At 52.2% G+C, this 16,845-nt stretch overlaps 7 protein-coding genes across 7 annotated transcripts; 3 read left to right on the top strand and 4 right to left on the bottom strand.

Moving 5' to 3' along the window:
• Positions 1-152: 152 nt before the first annotated feature.
• On the bottom strand, positions 153-1,361 carry MIND_01414300 (uncharacterized protein; the record flags this gene model as incomplete). The annotated part of the gene is made up of 4 exons (XM_037370537.1): positions 1,117-1,361; positions 925-1,069; positions 772-880; positions 153-721 (listed from the first exon to the last, which is right to left on the bottom strand). Exons 1-4 carry the CDS (start codon positions 1,227-1,229, stop codon positions 153-155), a joined length of 936 nt encoding a protein of 311 aa, XP_037213129.1. The 5' UTR covers positions 1,230-1,361.
• Positions 1,362-1,399: 38 nt separating this feature from the next.
• On the top strand, positions 1,400-3,706 carry MIND_01414200 (Cytochrome P450; the record flags this gene model as incomplete). Its single annotated transcript, XM_037370536.1, has 12 exons — positions 1,400-1,715; positions 1,764-1,834; positions 1,881-2,007; positions 2,054-2,617; positions 2,662-2,717; positions 2,763-2,919; positions 2,963-2,987; positions 3,034-3,120; positions 3,167-3,273; positions 3,317-3,381; positions 3,426-3,617; positions 3,665-3,706. Exons 1-12 carry the CDS (start codon positions 1,412-1,414, stop codon positions 3,704-3,706), a joined length of 1,797 nt encoding a protein of 598 aa, XP_037213128.1. The 5' UTR covers positions 1,400-1,411.
• Positions 3,707-4,039: 333 nt separating this feature from the next.
• Positions 4,040-5,154, bottom strand: MIND_01414100 (FAD-binding-3 domain-containing protein; the record flags this gene model as incomplete). The annotated part of the gene is made up of 2 exons (XM_037370535.1): positions 4,807-5,154; positions 4,040-4,762 (listed from the first exon to the last, which is right to left on the bottom strand). The coding sequence occupies exons 1-2, from the start codon at positions 4,816-4,818 to the stop codon at positions 4,040-4,042; spliced, it is 735 nt and encodes a 244-aa protein (XP_037213127.1). The 5' UTR covers positions 4,819-5,154.
• Positions 5,155-6,350: 1,196 nt separating this feature from the next.
• Positions 6,351-7,635, bottom strand: MIND_01414000 (Pentachlorophenol 4-monooxygenase; the record flags this gene model as incomplete). The annotated part of the gene is made up of 8 exons (XM_037370534.1): positions 6,351-6,409; positions 6,456-6,511; positions 6,560-6,730; positions 6,776-6,810; positions 6,864-6,964; positions 7,017-7,218; positions 7,271-7,432; positions 7,477-7,635. The coding sequence occupies 8 exons, from the start codon at positions 7,633-7,635 to the stop codon at positions 6,351-6,353; spliced, it is 945 nt and encodes a 314-aa protein (XP_037213126.1).
• Positions 7,636-10,170: 2,535 nt separating this feature from the next.
• Positions 10,171-11,637, top strand: MIND_01413900 (Sialidase domain-containing protein; the record flags this gene model as incomplete). The annotated part of the gene is made up of 6 exons (XM_037370533.1): positions 10,171-10,295; positions 10,346-10,367; positions 10,423-10,785; positions 10,833-10,928; positions 10,980-11,316; positions 11,366-11,637. 6 exons carry the CDS (start codon positions 10,171-10,173, stop codon positions 11,635-11,637), a joined length of 1,215 nt encoding a protein of 404 aa, XP_037213125.1.
• A 320-nt stretch (positions 11,638-11,957) lies between these two features.
• MIND_01413800 (Lipase-3 domain-containing protein) lies at positions 11,958-13,238 on the bottom strand (the record flags this gene model as incomplete). The annotated part of the gene is made up of 8 exons (XM_037370532.1): positions 11,958-12,004; positions 12,060-12,258; positions 12,304-12,434; positions 12,485-12,613; positions 12,660-12,733; positions 12,782-12,851; positions 12,905-12,925; positions 12,977-13,238. 8 exons carry the CDS (start codon positions 13,236-13,238, stop codon positions 11,958-11,960), a joined length of 933 nt encoding a protein of 310 aa, XP_037213124.1.
• Positions 13,239-14,480: 1,242 nt separating this feature from the next.
• Positions 14,481-16,628, top strand: MIND_01413700 (Cytochrome P450; the record flags this gene model as incomplete). Its single annotated transcript, XM_037370531.1, has 13 exons — positions 14,481-14,679; positions 14,731-14,839; positions 14,893-14,942; positions 14,993-15,007; positions 15,069-15,078; positions 15,123-15,263; positions 15,319-15,451; positions 15,506-15,637; positions 15,684-15,999; positions 16,049-16,148; positions 16,178-16,196; positions 16,242-16,495; positions 16,550-16,628. 13 exons carry the CDS (start codon positions 14,481-14,483, stop codon positions 16,626-16,628), a joined length of 1,557 nt encoding a protein of 518 aa, XP_037213123.1.
• Between the last annotated feature and the right edge of the window lie 217 nt (positions 16,629-16,845).

Raw genomic sequence — 16,845 nt, 5'->3', positions numbered from 1 at the left:
AAAATCGTAGAATTCCACCTCTCTTGAACGGTCATGTTTGCTACAATTGGACGTTTGTAGGGATTGCGAAACAATGGAAATTCATACATCATACTAGTAGAGTTGCGTACAGCACATATCAAAGCATAGTCATATAGCTTACAGGCGGTCAATCATTCTTCCTCATCTGAGCCGTCATCTTCATCATCTTCCTCCTCCTCTGCCAAATTGGCGACCCATTGGCGCCACTGTTTTGGGCCGTATAACAGCGACACCACAAACACTAATGAAGCGAGAGTAAAAAACACCGCGAGGTCCTCCCACAGCGAGGGCCCATGCTCGAAATCTTTTGCGCGGAGTTTGAGGAACGAGCGCATCGTATTTGACGTCCGCGTGGCGATGAGTAAGGCGGCGAACAAGACCAGCGGGAGAAAGCGGATAATGGGCAGGATGTAGAAGAATCCAATGACGACATACGGCCAGGCGGCTAGACTGGCTGGCACGACGACACGGGCGCAGGATGCGTAAATTTTGTGGGACTTGTCGGAAATCCATCCGTACGCGACCTTGGTATATTTCATGACGGCCGCTTTAGCTTTAAGGTGGACACCGTGGATGTCACGGAAGTCATTTTTGACGCCGTTGCTGGCCAATATGAGGTAAGATTGAGAGATGAGACCGAGGGAAACTAGGATTTGGCGAGTATGCCGGGTGATGAGGGTAGATGCGGAGACATATGGCTCTAGGGGGAGATGAGATAGAGAATAATGGCTGTACTCGACGACAACACACCAATAAGCTTGATGCAGCCATAACGGTCGATGAGGATCTTGACTGTCGCAGCGGACAAGTAATTTGGGTCAGAGGAGAAGCCCAGGCGCATGCGGTCGGAGTCAATGACCTGGTAATGTTTAGAGAAGCATATGGTTGGTGACGATAACATACTACACAGGTTTCCAAACCCCACATCTTCATAACATTAAACAGAGACAGCGAGCCCGAGGATTCGAGCGGTATTATGGCTTGAATGTCGGGTCGGAGATTGTGGCTCACTTTGTACCGGAGAAGAAAGAACTGGACTTTGACGTGCCTGTTTGGCGGGGTCAGGCTGCACAAAAGTAGAAACAAATAACGCACGCAGGCGGTGCATCTAGCGCAGGTTTCCATACATGTGTGGCGGTTTGTTGATCCAGAAGGGCAGAGTATGCCTCGATATGTTCTTGAGGAGTGGGGTCGAAGATGCTGGGCATAGGTGTGGCATCGAGACTGAATAGGCCAGTTGGGCTTAAGAAGGCCGTGTCTGACCCTCTCAGCAGCGAGTACAAGGTCGTTATGCTCCTTGTACTCTTCCATTTCGAAGGAACAAGATGGCTGCTTGTGGAAGAAGGGATGACGTGATCACGATGACGTGCTCGCTGTCTCTCCCCCGACCATGTCGATTCCGCCTGGGCTGGTATACCTTGGACGCCTCCTCCCCGTCGCAGTATCGCCAGCGCTTGCTACCTACGCCGCAAAAGCTCTCGCCACAAACATATGGGCCGTGTCCATCCCATCTTGGGCAACGACACTCGCTTGTCTTCTCAGTGGACCTATCACGCTGTTGCTTTCGGTGGAGATCAGGCAATGGCGGCTGAGGAGAGAGGCTGCGAAAGTGGGAGCGGTGCTTGCCCCAGTTGCACCTGGAATGTGGGGCGGACTGAAGGTCCTATTCATCAACATCCAGGACATGTACCCAGGTGTGTTGCCCACTTCAAGTCCATCCTTTCGCTCACTCTTCTTTTAAGGCGAGGGCATTGTTACTATCTCCAATACCATCGGAAACACCTTCACCTCTGCTCTGTTCTTCCAAGACCAAGTGCGTTGTTGCCTACTTGAATCATCTCGCTAAACCAGATCCGTAGCTATACACCTCTGATCCGGAGAACATCAAGGCCATTCTCGCCACAGACTTCAACAGCTTCGAGAAAGGCGCCGAGTTCCGTGGAATCATGGAGCCGCTACTTGGGACTGGAGTCTTTGCAGCTGACGGTGCGCAATCTTGCCTTGCGGTTGACATGTTCTGACGAAACCACAGGCGATATGTGGCGCTTCCACCGACAAATGACGCGTCCGTTCTTCAACCGCGCCCGAATCAGCGATTTCGCGCTCTTCGACGAGCATGCCCTCCACGCTTTGGCACTTTGCAAGAAACGACTGAATGAGGGGTACCCGGTGGACTTTCAAGACATGGTGGGCAAATTCACGATGGACACGGCTACAACGTTTCTGTTTGGGCGAGATGTGCGAAGTCTCGACGAGGGACTGGTATATCCACACCATATGCAGCCAGCCAAAGCATCCGCGGCGGCTTCGACACACGAAGCCTCGTTCTCAACGGCGTTCCAAGAAGCCCAGCTGGTGACCGCCTTGCGTGTACGATTGGGGCCACACTGGCCGTTGGGCGAGTTTTGGAAAGACAAGCTTGAGCAGCCCTTGGGGGTGGTACGGCGATTCTTGGATCCAATTCTGAAAAAGGCGATCGAGCGGAAGCGGGCGAAAGGACTAAATGACACGCTCGAAAAAGTGGAGGGGGAAATTGTGGAGAGAGAAGTCGAAGAAGGCGAGAGTATGCTGGACCATTTGGTCAATTATACAGAAGGTACGTTATCCGTATTCGTCCAGTCAGTTGCTAACGCTTAGTAGACTACACAATTCTACGCGATGAAATTCTCAATATAACAGCCGCCGGACGCGACACCGTATGACTTTCATTCCCTATATTCTATCGATTTTGACGCGTTTAGACTGCGTGTCTGCTCACATTCACTGCCTATATGCTCGCAGAACACCAAGATGTCCTAACCAAGCTGCGCGGAGAGATTTTGCGTCAGGTTGGCCCAACGCGGGCACCGACGTTGGAGGACTTTAGAGACATGAGGTACATGCGGGCTGTTTTAAATGGTATATTTGCTTTTCCCGATATTTGTGCCTGACTTATGTCCAGAAACCCTCAGACTATACTCCCCTGTGTAAGCTGTCTTTCTCACTACTTTGCCAGTACTGAGCGAGACATAGGCCATTCAACATGCGGTATTCTTCCCAACCTACCGTTTTCCGACCAAGCGATGGTGGAACGCCAATATATGTTCCAGCTGGAATGAGGTCTGTGTTCTGTAATGACGTTGTTTTGTGCTAACGTGGGGATTAGGACGCCGTATTCGACATTTGTGATGCATCGCCGGACAGACCTCTGGGGACCAGATGCGGTGGAATTCGACCCAGAGCGGTTCTTGGATGAGAGATTGGGGAAGTACCGTGAGTGTTATCACCTTCGCTTGCCCATCGTTAACTGTGGTAGTGACGCCGAACCCATTCATCTTCCTGCCGTTCAATGCTGGGCCCCGAATTTGTCTGGGACAACAAGTGCGTTTCCCGCTCGTGGGTAGGTCTCGGCTGACGACCGATAGTTCGCGTACCATGAGGCGTCGTTCTTTCTTGTTCGTCTGTTGCAGACTTTTTCCAGCTTATCCCTCGACCCAGAGGCGCAACCGCCCTTTGGCCGTCCGCCGCCTGAATGGAAGGACCCGGAGAAGGATCGGTATGGGTGGAAAGCGAAGGAGAAGATCAGGCCGAGGAGCCATTTGACATTATACGTCAAGGTGGGTCTATGTTTCTTGTGCTATCTTAGAGTGACGAGCAAATTCAGGGAGGGCTTTGGATGCGTATGGGCGAAGCAGCGCCGCCCTGATTTAGTTTGTTGTTCTCACTTATCGATATGTATTGGGTGTGGTGTTACTTTTTGGAATCTGGATTGGTTTCCAAGGCCTGCGATCCGACTCAGAGCCGCTGCTGGAAGTACTTATTGTCAATCGAACAGTTCTAATTGAGACCCTCTCGCTCGCGAGAATCCACCCTTCCAAAGTCGAGCACGCATGTATGACAGCTGCATCTTTGTCAGGGTGGACTTTTATTCCCAAGCGGGCTCAAAAGGTGATGAGTCGTCTATTTAGTGTGCATGACTGACGATTGATCAGACTGTCAATGCTTAAGTTTGCTTTTTTGCCGAAAATAACACATTTTATTACTCTGAGCAACTGACACCAAGCAAGTTCAAGTAACTACACACGCCAGAAACACTGAACACGTAAGCTCCGAGGACACCATCTGGACGGATGATAATGAACGTGTCGCGGTCGAGAGTGACTTCGTATGCAGCAAGCACCGATCCTTCTGGGTCATGGTAGAAGTGGACGTTCTGGTCCGATCCGTCCATGGCATCCTTGGACACGACCGTAATGGAAAACAGGTCATCGCCGAGGGAGCGCAGGGCGTCCAATGTTGCAATATTGAGGACAGAGCCAGACGGAGGGAAATAGAGTACCAGATGGGAAGGAAAATCATGCAGGAGTGAAAAGAGACTAACATCTCCATTGCCAAAAAATGGTGCTCGGTCCCCAACAGCTAGTCTGTTGTCCCCAGCTAGTCCATATGGATTCTGCGGCACCGGCTCCAGCGATTTAACCGCAACACTAGCGTTGCGCTCATCTCGAAGAAGAGGACTCCATCGGTAGTTGACTCCAAGTTGAAGAAGCTTGACGGAACGCAACATGGGGTCGAGTGCCTCGGTGGGAGGTGCAGAGGGGAAGGCCGTGGATGGAATGTGTGAGAACGCGCGCGTATGGAGTTCGTTAGAAAGGGCCAGCATCTCCGCTACTACCGGCATTCTTTCTGTTTCGTATGACTTCAAAATATCCGGTCCCACCTTTCCTTTCACAACGAGTGCTAATTTCCAAGCCAGATTGAACTACAAAACTTTAAGCAAGACTTCAAGCAATGACCACGACTGACCGCATCTTGCATGGCCGTATTGGTCCCCTGCCCGCCTGCTGGAGAGTGACAGTGTGCGACGTCTATATTCTGCGCAATCGCGTCACGCCGGGCTGATGCTCGAGCACGTTCCTCTGGGCTGATTGACCACCCTAGCTCCTCAGCTGAAATAGGCTCTGCTGGATTAGCGATAAGATCTTGCAAGGAGCTTTCTCGCCGTGTCGGGGTGGTGATGGATGAGATACTTGGGGTTTCATTGGTGTCGTTGGGCTCCAAACCATCATCTTCACCATCGTAGACCCGAATAAAATTATGAAGTGCACAGATGGCTGAGATTAGTTGAGCCTGTGTCTCGACCGAGTACTCTGGAGCACCACCCGTAAAGATATTCCAGCGACGTTTGAGAATACCAAATATCCGCTCGACTGCGTTCCGAAGCTGAGCATGACGTAGATTGAATAGCTCCTTGTAGTTCCGAGGGCGCTGGTTGACATTGCCCCATTCCTTGAGGTGGTATCGGATATTCCGGTATGGGGTCATCAAAACGTCGCAGAGCGGAAACCCAGCATCTGCAAGGTAGAACTTGCCCAGTGGAACAGCAAAATCATGCTCGCGCGCATAATTGAAGATGTGCGAGTCTGATGCACTCCCTTCCCAGCCTGTAAGCACATAGACAAAAATCAGAGCAAAATTGCAGGCTGCCAGAATATTCTGCCCGATAAACCCCTTGCGATTACGATACCGTGGCATTGCGGTAGCAGGTACCCAGGCAGAGAAGTGCGAGCCGTCGATTGCGCCACGGCATTCACGGAAGTATGGGTAGAATTTCCGTGTCGCTTTGACTTCTGGTGGAGTGTTATTTGGTGGCAGATGGATATGCTTTGTGTAGAAAGACCCAGTCAAGCAGTTAAGGATGGTATGGATGGATTTGCTGATAGTTTCCCCACTCCTTTGAAAACGCTCCTGGAGGACACGTGAGCTGCAGCCGATCCGGGCGAAGTAAAGGAATGTTGCAAGCTTCTCCGTGGCCGTGACATGCTTCGAATTGGTTAGCCCGGAATGCATTTGGAGTTCGAATAATAGTCGAAGGAAGACGTGCTTGGCCATCCCTAGCTGGCGATAGAACCGGATATCACTGCCAACAAGGAGCTCATCCACCCAGACCTGACCAGTAAGAGCAGAGGTGTTGAGAGGGATGGGATCAGTGAGATTCATGCCAAAAGAGACAGTGAATGCTGCAACCATACACACAAGCGACACCAGCGCAATGTGCCGTTGACGCTGTGCTAGTGCTTTCTTCTTTTGTGCTCTCTGTTGGGCAAGTATAGCCTGTTGCGAGGCATTGGATGCGTCACGGAAGGCTCTGGACGCGTCACGGGAAGGGCCGGAGGGCATGGCGCCGATTCCCAGTCAAAAAACGCGTCGAAACGAGGAGGGGAGGACGAGATATGTCTTTTGATCTACCTTAAATACATGACTAATCTTATTTGACGCATCTCTGCCAACCTCCGGCCCCGTTGTCATGCCTGTTGATGGCATGGATACCATACCGAGACTGGCTAGGGCTAGCCGAGCCCGTTGCCAGATTGGCTACGGGATCGATCCCGGTGACACCGAGCAGGCCCTAAAGCATCAAGCAGATAGATATAAGTATCGCCATAGCATCGTACCACCAGCTAGGAAAACACGTCCAACGGAAAACTTGTCAGTCATGCGAATATTCGCCCTAGGTAAGTGTCATCCTTGAATTCAATACGCTATGCGCACGGCTTACTTCCACTCAGTTACCCAACTCACATCGGTGAGTACCAGGTCGCTACGCTTCGAAATCGAGTTGAATAGCGCTTGAGTTTGGGGGAGATCAGTCGGGATTTCCTTCGGTAGTTGGGGACCAAGCGTCAGCATTTGGAACCAAGGTTCCGGATAAATAGGCTTGAGAGAGGTGCTATACCACAGGTGAGCGCGTGACAAGCGAGTGCGGGTTTCCTACGCGGCGCTTGCGAAATCCCCCCACCGGTGCCAGTACTGTCGAATCCATGGTCACTGGCAAACTACAGGTGAATAGGAAGGCGACGCGCCTGGCGATCGAATCCCGGTACTTGAACATTGGCGGCCCAGATCCGTGCGTCTTCTTTTGTCTCGCCGAGGAATGATACATCAAGCAGTCGGCGGGACACTCCTAAAAATGAAGTGAGCTTCGAAATGCGAGTGCCATCATATAAAGAGCCCACCTTTCGCCCCATCAGCCGCGACAAGGAAATCGCACTTGATATCCACCGTTTTCTCGTCGATCTGGACTGTTGCTGTGACAGCTTGGTCATTCTGCGCGATACCGATAAGTTTGAGGCCCATTGCTACTTTGCAACCTCGTCCATTCAGATGGTGGCGGAGGATTTTCTCCAGTTCGTGTTGACTAATAGAGGCAGTTTGACGCTAACGATCGAGTTAGAGTCAGAGCGTGTAATAAAGCGTGCTGGGAGCGTACAAAGGGGATCGTCGGACTTTCCGGGGCACTTTGAGACCAGTCGAATGCCTTCAGGATCGTCTTTCCGTCCGGCGCGTAAATTGCCATCTGTAGGGGGCCAGTGGCGATTTCCTTGACGTCGTTCATGACCCCAAGGATGGCGAGAGCTTCTTGAGTCCGAGGCTAGCATTGCATAAGCCTCGGCCAGGAAATAATGAACGACTCACCATGATCGCAGTCCCACGAGCCGCTTCATGTGGACTCAATGTCAAATCGATTAGTCGGACTTTGACGCCATGTTGAAGAAGGGAAAGAGCCAACGTTAGACCGGTGGGGCCGGCACCAACAATGAGGACGGTCGTATGGGAGTCAACAGAAGTGGACATTGGCGGAATGGTGAGGATGAGAGTGCCAACCAATGACCAACTTCTTCGCTTCTGACATCCGATGATCAACGCCGCGCCGCTCCGAGTCTGCCGAAGTCATAGACTAGCTGAAAATAACAGAGCTCAAGCACTGTCGGTACCAGTAGAATGACTCAACTCTCCACATCAACGGCGTAAGCCAAAGAAGCCACACGAGGGCGTTAATGTCAGTGAATGCGAGCGGCGTTGCAACCTCAAGTTCGCTAGGCGGGAGATGTTAAGCGCGACGGCAATGCATTGCAGGATAAACCACGGTCATTGACACAGTGCGATTTCCTACGAAAACATATCACTCTCGCTCTTGTCCTGATTACGGAATCACCCGAATGGCGTCGACAACGCCTTGCTTCAACAGCTGCTTGTGGATTATAGCGATTGGATGGCATGGCAATGAAGAAGCCGTGAGTCAAGGAAATGTTGTGTAAGCATGAACTTCAGTGAGCTATCTTGATACTTAGTAGTGACTAGTGAGTAGTGCTACTCAAATTGCATACGCACCTCGAGCCAAGAAGTGTGCAGCTAGATATTGCCTGTCCGTAAAACCACCTCCAGAGCCTATCTTGTTTTCCGGGCCGTTCCGGTCGCCGAGCGGAGCGGCCTGCAAGTTGCTATCTGAGGGAGTAGAGGTGGGGGTAAGAAGGAGAACCATGGCACTAAAAGCTGTCGCACTGGCAGTGCCCCGCGGCCTGGGTTTTCGGCGCTTCAGATGTGGGCCGACTATACATTCGGGACATCACCGTTAGGAAGAAGATCGGTGCGTAAAGCTGGTAATGAGTGCATTCATTGTTCGAGTAGGGCATTCGTTGGACCGAGAGCAAAGAGGGAGTATCGGAAGATCGACACGTGATAGGTATTCATTCCCCCTCCTCTCTCCACCACCACAGATGGCCACGTCGCCCTCCCCGCCCCGAGAACCTCTCGCATCCTCCTACCCGCATCCTTAGTCGTACACAAGAGCAGCTAGGTGCGTTTTCCGCCCTGCCAGACGAGGTTCTGCTGAATTTGTTTTGATGCAGCAGACTCTGTTTCTGGCTGATGCCGCATGGCACTCCTGCCTCGACCTACCATTCACAACCTTCCAAAGGAGAAGGACCCGTGGCGACGCGGCGGCGTAGCGAATTGCTCCTTGGTGCGCAAAAGCACGATTTCGTCTTCCTCTCTCTTCTGTTAACCTTTTCTCTCTGCAGGTGCTCGTCGAATCGCCATGTAATCACAACAACGGGAAGAAAGCATTTGTTCCATCAGCTTGCGCGAGCCTTATGCTGCTCGGAAGCGCTTGCAGGTCCCACGACAACCAAGCTAGAGGCAGGTATGACTGAAGAAAATCTGTGATTTGTGCGTCTTCTTGTCCTTATCGTAACCCAGTAGTAGACTTACTTGCTTTGATTCCAGGTAGGCTGGAAAGCGCTAGCGCCATAGCCGCCTTGCAGCAGCAGTCTCCCAGCATGGGCAGGTCTGCCCGGCAATCATCCTATATACTTGCTATATACTCCCCCCGTCGACACTCTTGCGCCTGTCTTCGTTGGAACGCGCTGCGCTAGAAGCCCTGGATCACTTGGCCATTCTCGCCCATTTTCGCCAAATGACCATGCACAACCCCGCCAAATGCCATACTCCTTCCCCGACATAATCTCATCTCTCCACATCTGTGCAGGCACCAGCTCCTGCTGCTCCGGCTTGTTTGCGGAGTCAGTCCCTGCTTCTACGACACTTTGAAGTTTTTCGCCTCTTCGAAGGTCACATTTGTCACCGTCACGCCGCCCACATACGATTTGCAGCTCTGCCCATGCACTTCCTACGCTTCTACCGACCATATCTCATGGTACACCACATGCCAATAGACACTTCCAATTCTTTCCAGGCGCTGCGAGGAAGGAGAAGGCCCTCATTGACACCATTTTTGACAAAACCACATTCACAATGCAATCGACTTTGCATCCATCCTGCGAGTCACGACCACTCCTAACTCTGTATCTCCACATTCTTGTGCATGCACCCTTGTGCTTTTGGACTTTAGCGTACACGCGTGGGGCCCCGCGTTCGTCCTCCGCGGTTGTTTTAGGCACATTTGCGCTACAAGTGATCTGCAGACTCCACGGACAAGTTTACACGCGAAGAATCTCAAAGGCTCAGCAAATTGAGTGCTGTTAAATCTGGGTAGGAAGATTTTCGACGGCGGAGAAGCATATGGACCATTGGCACTTCTGTCTGCGGACATTTTCATGTCCTCGTTTCATTCGATCCTTCCATACCTGCGCTCGTACTTACACACATCTTTTGTACTTATCATTCACCTCTCTCCACATTTATTTCACTCTCGGAGGCTCTTCACAGTTATTTTCCCTGCATTTCCAGTACAGTCTTCCCTTTCCCATGTACTCATACTGAGTACGATGTCGAGTGTAAAGATTTTTCGCATTGCTTTTTTTGAGCTCGTTCAACGGCGCATGTCTGAATCTTAGGGAGGATATATTGGTGCTCTAGTCCAAGCGCTCAATGGTGTCATCGCCTAAACTCGTGATCACACAGCTTTTCCTCCCAACTCATCTGACTGCCTCAAATGCTCTCAGAAGCGCTCTGCCATACCTATATCGTCGCTCCCATTGGTCGCAAGCCATCCAGTTCATGATAAACCTCCCGTCGCAACCGAAGAACCATCTTAAGGTCATAGGCAGAATCAGCTGGGTCCAAAGGTATGATATGATATATGTACCCTCGCTATCGATACCGCTCTGATTCTCCATGAAGCCCTTTCCCTTAATCTTCGCCGCATTGGTGACAGCCCTCAGACCACGCGCAAACGGTCTCGCTCCCACTGTCGACCCCACCCGTATCTCCATCAACCCCAACGGCGGCGGCACTTATCCGCGCCTCGCACAACTGGCAGATGGCAGCGTTTTGGGCGCGGTAACGGCCTTCAGCGGGTCCACACACATCCTGACCGTTACCCGCTCCACCGACGGGGCGAGGACATTCGCGGCGTGGGGCACAGTTGCGACGGGGACCGGGGACTTGGACAACATGCATTTGAAGCAGCTGCCTAACGGCGACGTGCTTGCGACGTTCAGAAACCACGACAAGAATGCGGCAGGGGCTTACACTTTCTATCGGGTGAGTTATACTCGTGTTTTCCTAACCATCGAGCTCATTTTCCCCAGATAACCGCGTGCATCTCGCACGACAACGGCAAGACGTGGGCATTCTTGTCGCAGGTGGACCAGAGGACGCCCACAACTGCTAATAACGGGCTTTGGGTGCGTGGCATGCGCATTTGCTCCAGAGACCTACTCTGAACTATGTTGTAGGAACCATTCATCCGCGTTTCAAAGAGCGGGGCAATTCAAGTCTACTACGCTGCCGAAAACAGCGCTTCCGACCAGGACATCCTCATGCGGTCATCCACGAACAACGGGGCGACCTGGTCTGCTGCGACGACGGTTGCTGGTGGGGGCACCACTGGGCGGGATGGAATGCCTGGCTGCACGGATTTAACCGCCTCAGGCGGCTCCGCGCGGGTTTTGTGCATATTCGAGACGACGGAAGGGACAGCACCGCTGTTCACCGTCAAGTCTGTCGTCAGCAGCAACGACGGAGCCTCATTCTCGGGGAGAACACAGGTCTATGCGCCAGCTGGCCACAACGGTGTGTTCCGCGTAGTTTTCAGTTTGCGAATATCACTCAACGCTTTTAGCCGGCGCCCCTCAAATCGTGACGACGTCTGCGGGGATCCTGGTCGCATCGTTCATGACCGACGAGGAGCATTCGGGGAGCAGCGCTTGGCCACAAGGGGCTTCAATGAAGATCCTTACCTCCGACTCTTCGTTGGCCTGGGGTCAGAAGACGACAGTGCTGCCGATCTCCTCTCTGTGGCCTGGTCTTTATAGTCGCTTGGATGGCTCTGCGACTGTGGTCGGCTGTGCGGACAACGGCGGCGCGACTTGTCGCTCGATTTCATTTGCTTGAGGTATTGAATTGAGTGCTGTACTAGTAGTACTAGCTCTACATAATTCTATGTGTCTACTAGCAGATTGAGTGCGGCTTCTCAAAGTGGTGTTTGGGCATAGCAGCGATGGCTGCCCGGCCCCCCCAATTGGAATGTTTATTTTGCCATTCCTCGTGGGGCTGAGGTAGGGGGGGTTGAAAAGAGCTGAACAAGCGTTCGAGTTTGCACTTGGAATCTACCACTCAGGCGTGCTATGGGAACGGGTCAAATGGTATCATTGCAAGAATACGCGGATGGGTATGGGTAGGTAAATATTCAGTACAAACGAATGGAAGTGCATTCATGAACACTGGGCGCCACCAAACGAGAGGTTGTTGAAATATGGACCTATATATATGTATCATTATATTCAGCCAACGCGTCGACAAAGAGCTGCACTGACCAAGATGATTCGAAATTGATGGCTTCAACAGCGAATTTGCGGAGATGCACTGCTTGTTGTCCTGGCCCGGACATGACACGATGTTCTGCTGTGTGCTGTCTACGATGTGGACCTCTCCACTCGGGTGCTTGAAGCCGAACAACAGGGGCGGGACGATGGGGACGGGGTCGTGCTGGTTCGTGACGAAGGTTACTCCCAGCTAAAATCCCTCAGTACGATAGCGTTGGGGGACGATAATGCTTACAGTTGAGTCCAAGTAGTCGGCCCACGCCTGGTTCCCGCCGCGTGGCATCCCGAATGTCGTCGTCGCAACTTGAATATTGGAAGGGAGCTGGGCACGGAGCATCGCTGCAGTCATCGTCGCAATTGCGGCGCCTAGTCCTCGGTGAGCTCCCAGCTTTGTGTAGTAAACAGTGGCTACACACCCAGACTGTGCCCGGTTACGACCACCTTTTGGACCCCGGTACTCGCCAAGTTCTTCTGGACGCCCGCCAACAGCCCGTCTGCCGTCCGCTGGAAGGTGTTTTGGAAGCCATCGTGGACCTTGATACCCTCTAAACGACAGGTTTGAAAGCGCAACGCGAATGGAAGTTGACATACTGCCTGCCGCATTTGGTATGCGCTTCGTGTCGATAGCCGTGAGTGCAAACTCGGCGTCATTCAGAAGAGAAAGACTGCGAGCAAGTTATCAGCGCGAAGCAATCTCTGGTCGACAAGCTTACAATTTGGATGGGTCCGTGCCTTCGTGAGCAACGACGAGCGTGTTCTCCACGGTGTCGTGTGCGATAAAATCTACCCGATTTAAGAATGCGAGAATACAGTTTAGGGCGCCGGTTGGGACATACAAAACGGTACAGCGCCTTGGTCTACACACAGAACTTGTCAGTTGACGCAAGACACTATAAAGACACACGCACCGCCCCCGGACTGCAAAAATTTGACGCCTTTCAGTTGCTGACAAGGTAATCCACAAGTCCACGACGTGATTGAAGCGCTTGGACAGTATGCTGCGCGTGCAAACTGGGCCGGTCGGAGGAGTGTAGCGTTTACCGTGGCCAGCGATATTGGCGCGGGAGCGGCCGTGCCTTGCTTGCCGGCTCCAATTTGGAAGCCGAAGATAGATATGGGGGCGGCGAGGGCAGAAGGAAGGAGCGTGAGGAGAAAGGGTAAAGGAAACATGGCTCTGCCGTTGCAAGTGAAAAACGAAGGGAATAAGAACCGAGAGAGCGACCCAGCGAGAAGGAGGAAAGGATGTTGTCCCGCACAGGCGCTATCTTATATGCGTCATGGTGGGCTGGGATCAAGCGAGTACAGCTTGACGTGATCATCTAGACACTGTCTAAGACAGTGGCTGGGAATGAATGAGTTCCCGTCGATTTGACTGGCATGACGCGACATACCTTGTGCGAGTAGTTTAGAATATGAATGGGAGCTTGAGATAGAGAGAGCATGGCAACTCTCAAGGCCCCGCCAAGAGCTTGTCCAGCGGACGAAAAGCCAGGAAAGTCTGTGCCAGATGGCACACCGCGCAAGTTCTGACTGTTCAACAGCCAGTTCGGTGATTTCGACAGTGCCAAGTACCAACGGCCCGATTCGCTTGAAAGGTGTCCCATTGCCTTTGGTCGACCAAACAAATGTCACCTGAATGCTCCGCCAGCGCTAGCAGCTGTGCTCCGCTGGGTGAAGAGAAGTTCGGAGAGCCGTTTGGTGCTACTCCGCCCATCGCGGTCCGAAGACCCACGCCGCCAGTGCGAAAGAATCAATCGCAGAAGAGCCGCAGAAGTTGATTGCGGAGCGGTTCGTCTCTCCCCAAAAGTAGTCCCAAATTTGAAGCGATATAGTCCTCTGGGGACTGCGCGTTGGTAGCCCTGACTTCAGGAGCATGTGGATTGGGGAGCGCAAGCACACGCGGCTTCGGTCAGTATGGTTTTGTCAGAGTTGGATGCCATCAATATGTCAACAGCTTGCGTGACGCGTGTGTGACCGCCCTGAATTCTGCGACGACCACCCGTTTCATGCTGTCAATGTTGGCAAGGCTCTCTACTGGTGTGTCAAAGTTGGCCGTGGCCCACCATACTTCCACCTTCTCTGCGGCCATCTTATGTATTTTTAGCCTTACGTCAATTCTGAAGACGACTTTTGAATTTGTGGTCAGCTTTAGGACTGCTGCGGCCTCAGTTTGGATCGATATGGCCCCAAATCTGGCGTGGCGGTATAGCAATGGCGCCTCATCAACCTGCTCGCCTTCAAATCCCGTCGGCGCATCGTTCCTCCTGACAGTATCCGTGAAGGCTGCCACCATGTGGTCAACGTCCTTTTCTCACCGGCCAACGCGTACAATTGGCCTGCCGCGTGTTTCGGGGATGGCGCAGTGGAGAAACATATATATGCCCCGCATATGTTTTGCATTTGCTGTACGAAATGTTTCACTATTTGTCGCTCGTGCTAATACTTTTATTCGCAGTTTCCACTCTCTTTCTCTTTCCGAGATCCCGACGAGCCCGTCAATCGCGCCTACGACTGCCTCCCGGGCCGTCCGGACTGCCTCTCCTAGGCAATCTCCTCAGCATGCCGTCTGGCTTTGAATGGGAGACGTATGCGCGATGGAGCCAAGAATGCAGTAAGCTTCTCGGTCTATGGTTGTGGTCTTCTTATCATGGCGCACTTTCAGAGTCGGACATTGTCCATATCGATGTTGTCGGCTCGTCCGTCATCGTTCTCTCCTCTGTTAAAGCGGTTAACGACCTCCTCGAGAAGCGATCGAGCTTGTATTCTGACAGGTGAGCAGGTTCATGTGTGTGTACCCTAATTTACAACTCCTCGCGACTTACAGGCCTCGCTTTCCCATGGTAAACGAGCTTATGGGCTGGAACTTTAATTTTGGTGAGAAATTGCGACGAAGGCTGCGCGGCTTGCTTATGACCTGCACCTAGCATTCATGAAATACGGTGCGAATCCACGCCAATTGCAAGGGTGACCATGTTGAAGCTGAATGGTGTCCGGTCCTAGGCGAACGATGGTACGACTCGCCGTGTCATGTTGTCAACACTTGACCTTCTTAAGGCGCAAACTCAGAAAATTATTCCATCAACACTTTAATGCTGAAGGCGTAATAAGATATCATCCACAGCAGCGCGCTGCCTGCCACGAGCTGCTCCGACGTCTTCTCGATGATCCAGAAAGGTTCCTTGGGCACTTGAGACAGTTAGTCGCCATGTCAGGCTAGCTCACATTTACCTCCCACTAACTTGCTTTGCAGTATGTCGGGGGAGATAATCATGTCGACTGTTTATGGGATCAATGTTCGCCCTCAGGATGATCCCTATATCCAAACGGCGGAAGCTGCTCTGCAAACCTTAGTGCATGCGAGCATACCAGGTCGCTTCCTTGTCGTATGTTTCTGCCATATCCATTAGCAACTCCGACCGCTTATTTATCCACCGCAGGATCTTCTCCCGTCTCTTATGCATGTGCCCCCTTGGTTTCCTGGCGCGGGCTTCAAGAAAATTGCCCGGGAATGGCGTCGGTTATCATCAGACCTCGTCAATCTTCCTTTCGAAGAAACCAAACGACAACTTGTTCGTCCATAAACTCAACCCAGAACCCTTCTAATGCGCGGCTTAGGCGGCTGGCGACGATCCCCCGTCTTTTGCCTCGTCCCTGCTCAGTGCAACTCCCCCAGTGGAGGAGGAGGCTATCAAGCAAGCGGCTGGAACGAGCTATAGCGCTGGCGCTGACACAACCGTGTCGGTCCTCGGAACATTCATCCTTGCGATGCTGGCAAACCCGCAAGCCCAACACAAAGCTCAACAGGAGCTCGATCGTGTTTGCGACGGCAGGCTGCCGGAATTCGAGATGTTCCACGAGGCAGAGTCAACAATGCCTTATGTTTGCGCGGTAATCCGGGAGGTTTTGCGTTGGCAGCCAGCTCTTCCGCTTGGTATGCCTAATTTCTGGCGAGTATTAATGATTGATGTTTATTTAATTAGTACCCCATTTCATCGAGACCGAGGACGAATATCGCGGCTTTCGAATCCCGGCACAGTCAATTGTTCTCGTGAATATCTGGCAAGTCCCTGAGCAATGCCGGTGGGTCTCGCTGATAGCATTTTCCGCAGGGCGATTCTTCATGACGAGGTAAACGATCCTTTCACTTAACTTCATCCACTTACTCTTACCCAGTCAGTTTACCCTCATGCAGAGTCATTCCTCCCGGAGCGATGGCTTCTACCGACTGCGGCGCTCAATCCCGCGATGAAAGGCTGGGAATTGGCTTTTGGCTTGGGCCGGAGAGCGTGCGTTGGGAGACATCTGGCCATGTCCTCAATTTGGATGTCCATTACCTCCATTCTTGCGACGCTGGACATCCAGAAAGCCGTCGACAAGCACGATGTCGTTATCGAGCCGACGAACGAATATATTTCCGGCCTTGTCATGTGGGTGGTCTAGTACGCTGTGGTCGTGGGAGGCACTGACTCTCTTCTGGATAGGCAACCCGTCCCATTCAAATGCTCTATCGTGCCGCGTTCTTCCGGAGCAGTGAGTCTGATAAGGGAGACAGCGCGCTAGAAAGCAAACGGATACCTGTTTATTTTGAGTTATAGATGTGTATATCGTTAAATCTTGCTCAACTCTGAGCTTCCCTTATTCGCCATTGAGAAGTCTTGAGCAATAAATCCGAACTTTGAAGCCAACTGGGAGGCTAAACCCGCAAGCATGGCGGAGGTACTTAATGACATCGACTAGATATCGCTGGTCATAAGCATCCACCCCAGACAGGCGAGAA

The sequence above is a fragment of the Mycena indigotica genome, assembly GCF_014461135.1.
Source record: "Mycena indigotica strain 171206Taipei chromosome Unknown Mind.scaff0018, whole genome shotgun sequence".
NCBI lineage: Eukaryota > Fungi > Basidiomycota > Agaricomycetes > Agaricales > Mycenaceae > Mycena > Mycena indigotica.
The sequence above is the reverse complement of the archived record's forward strand: the minus strand, read 5'-3'. Positions and strand labels throughout refer to the sequence as shown.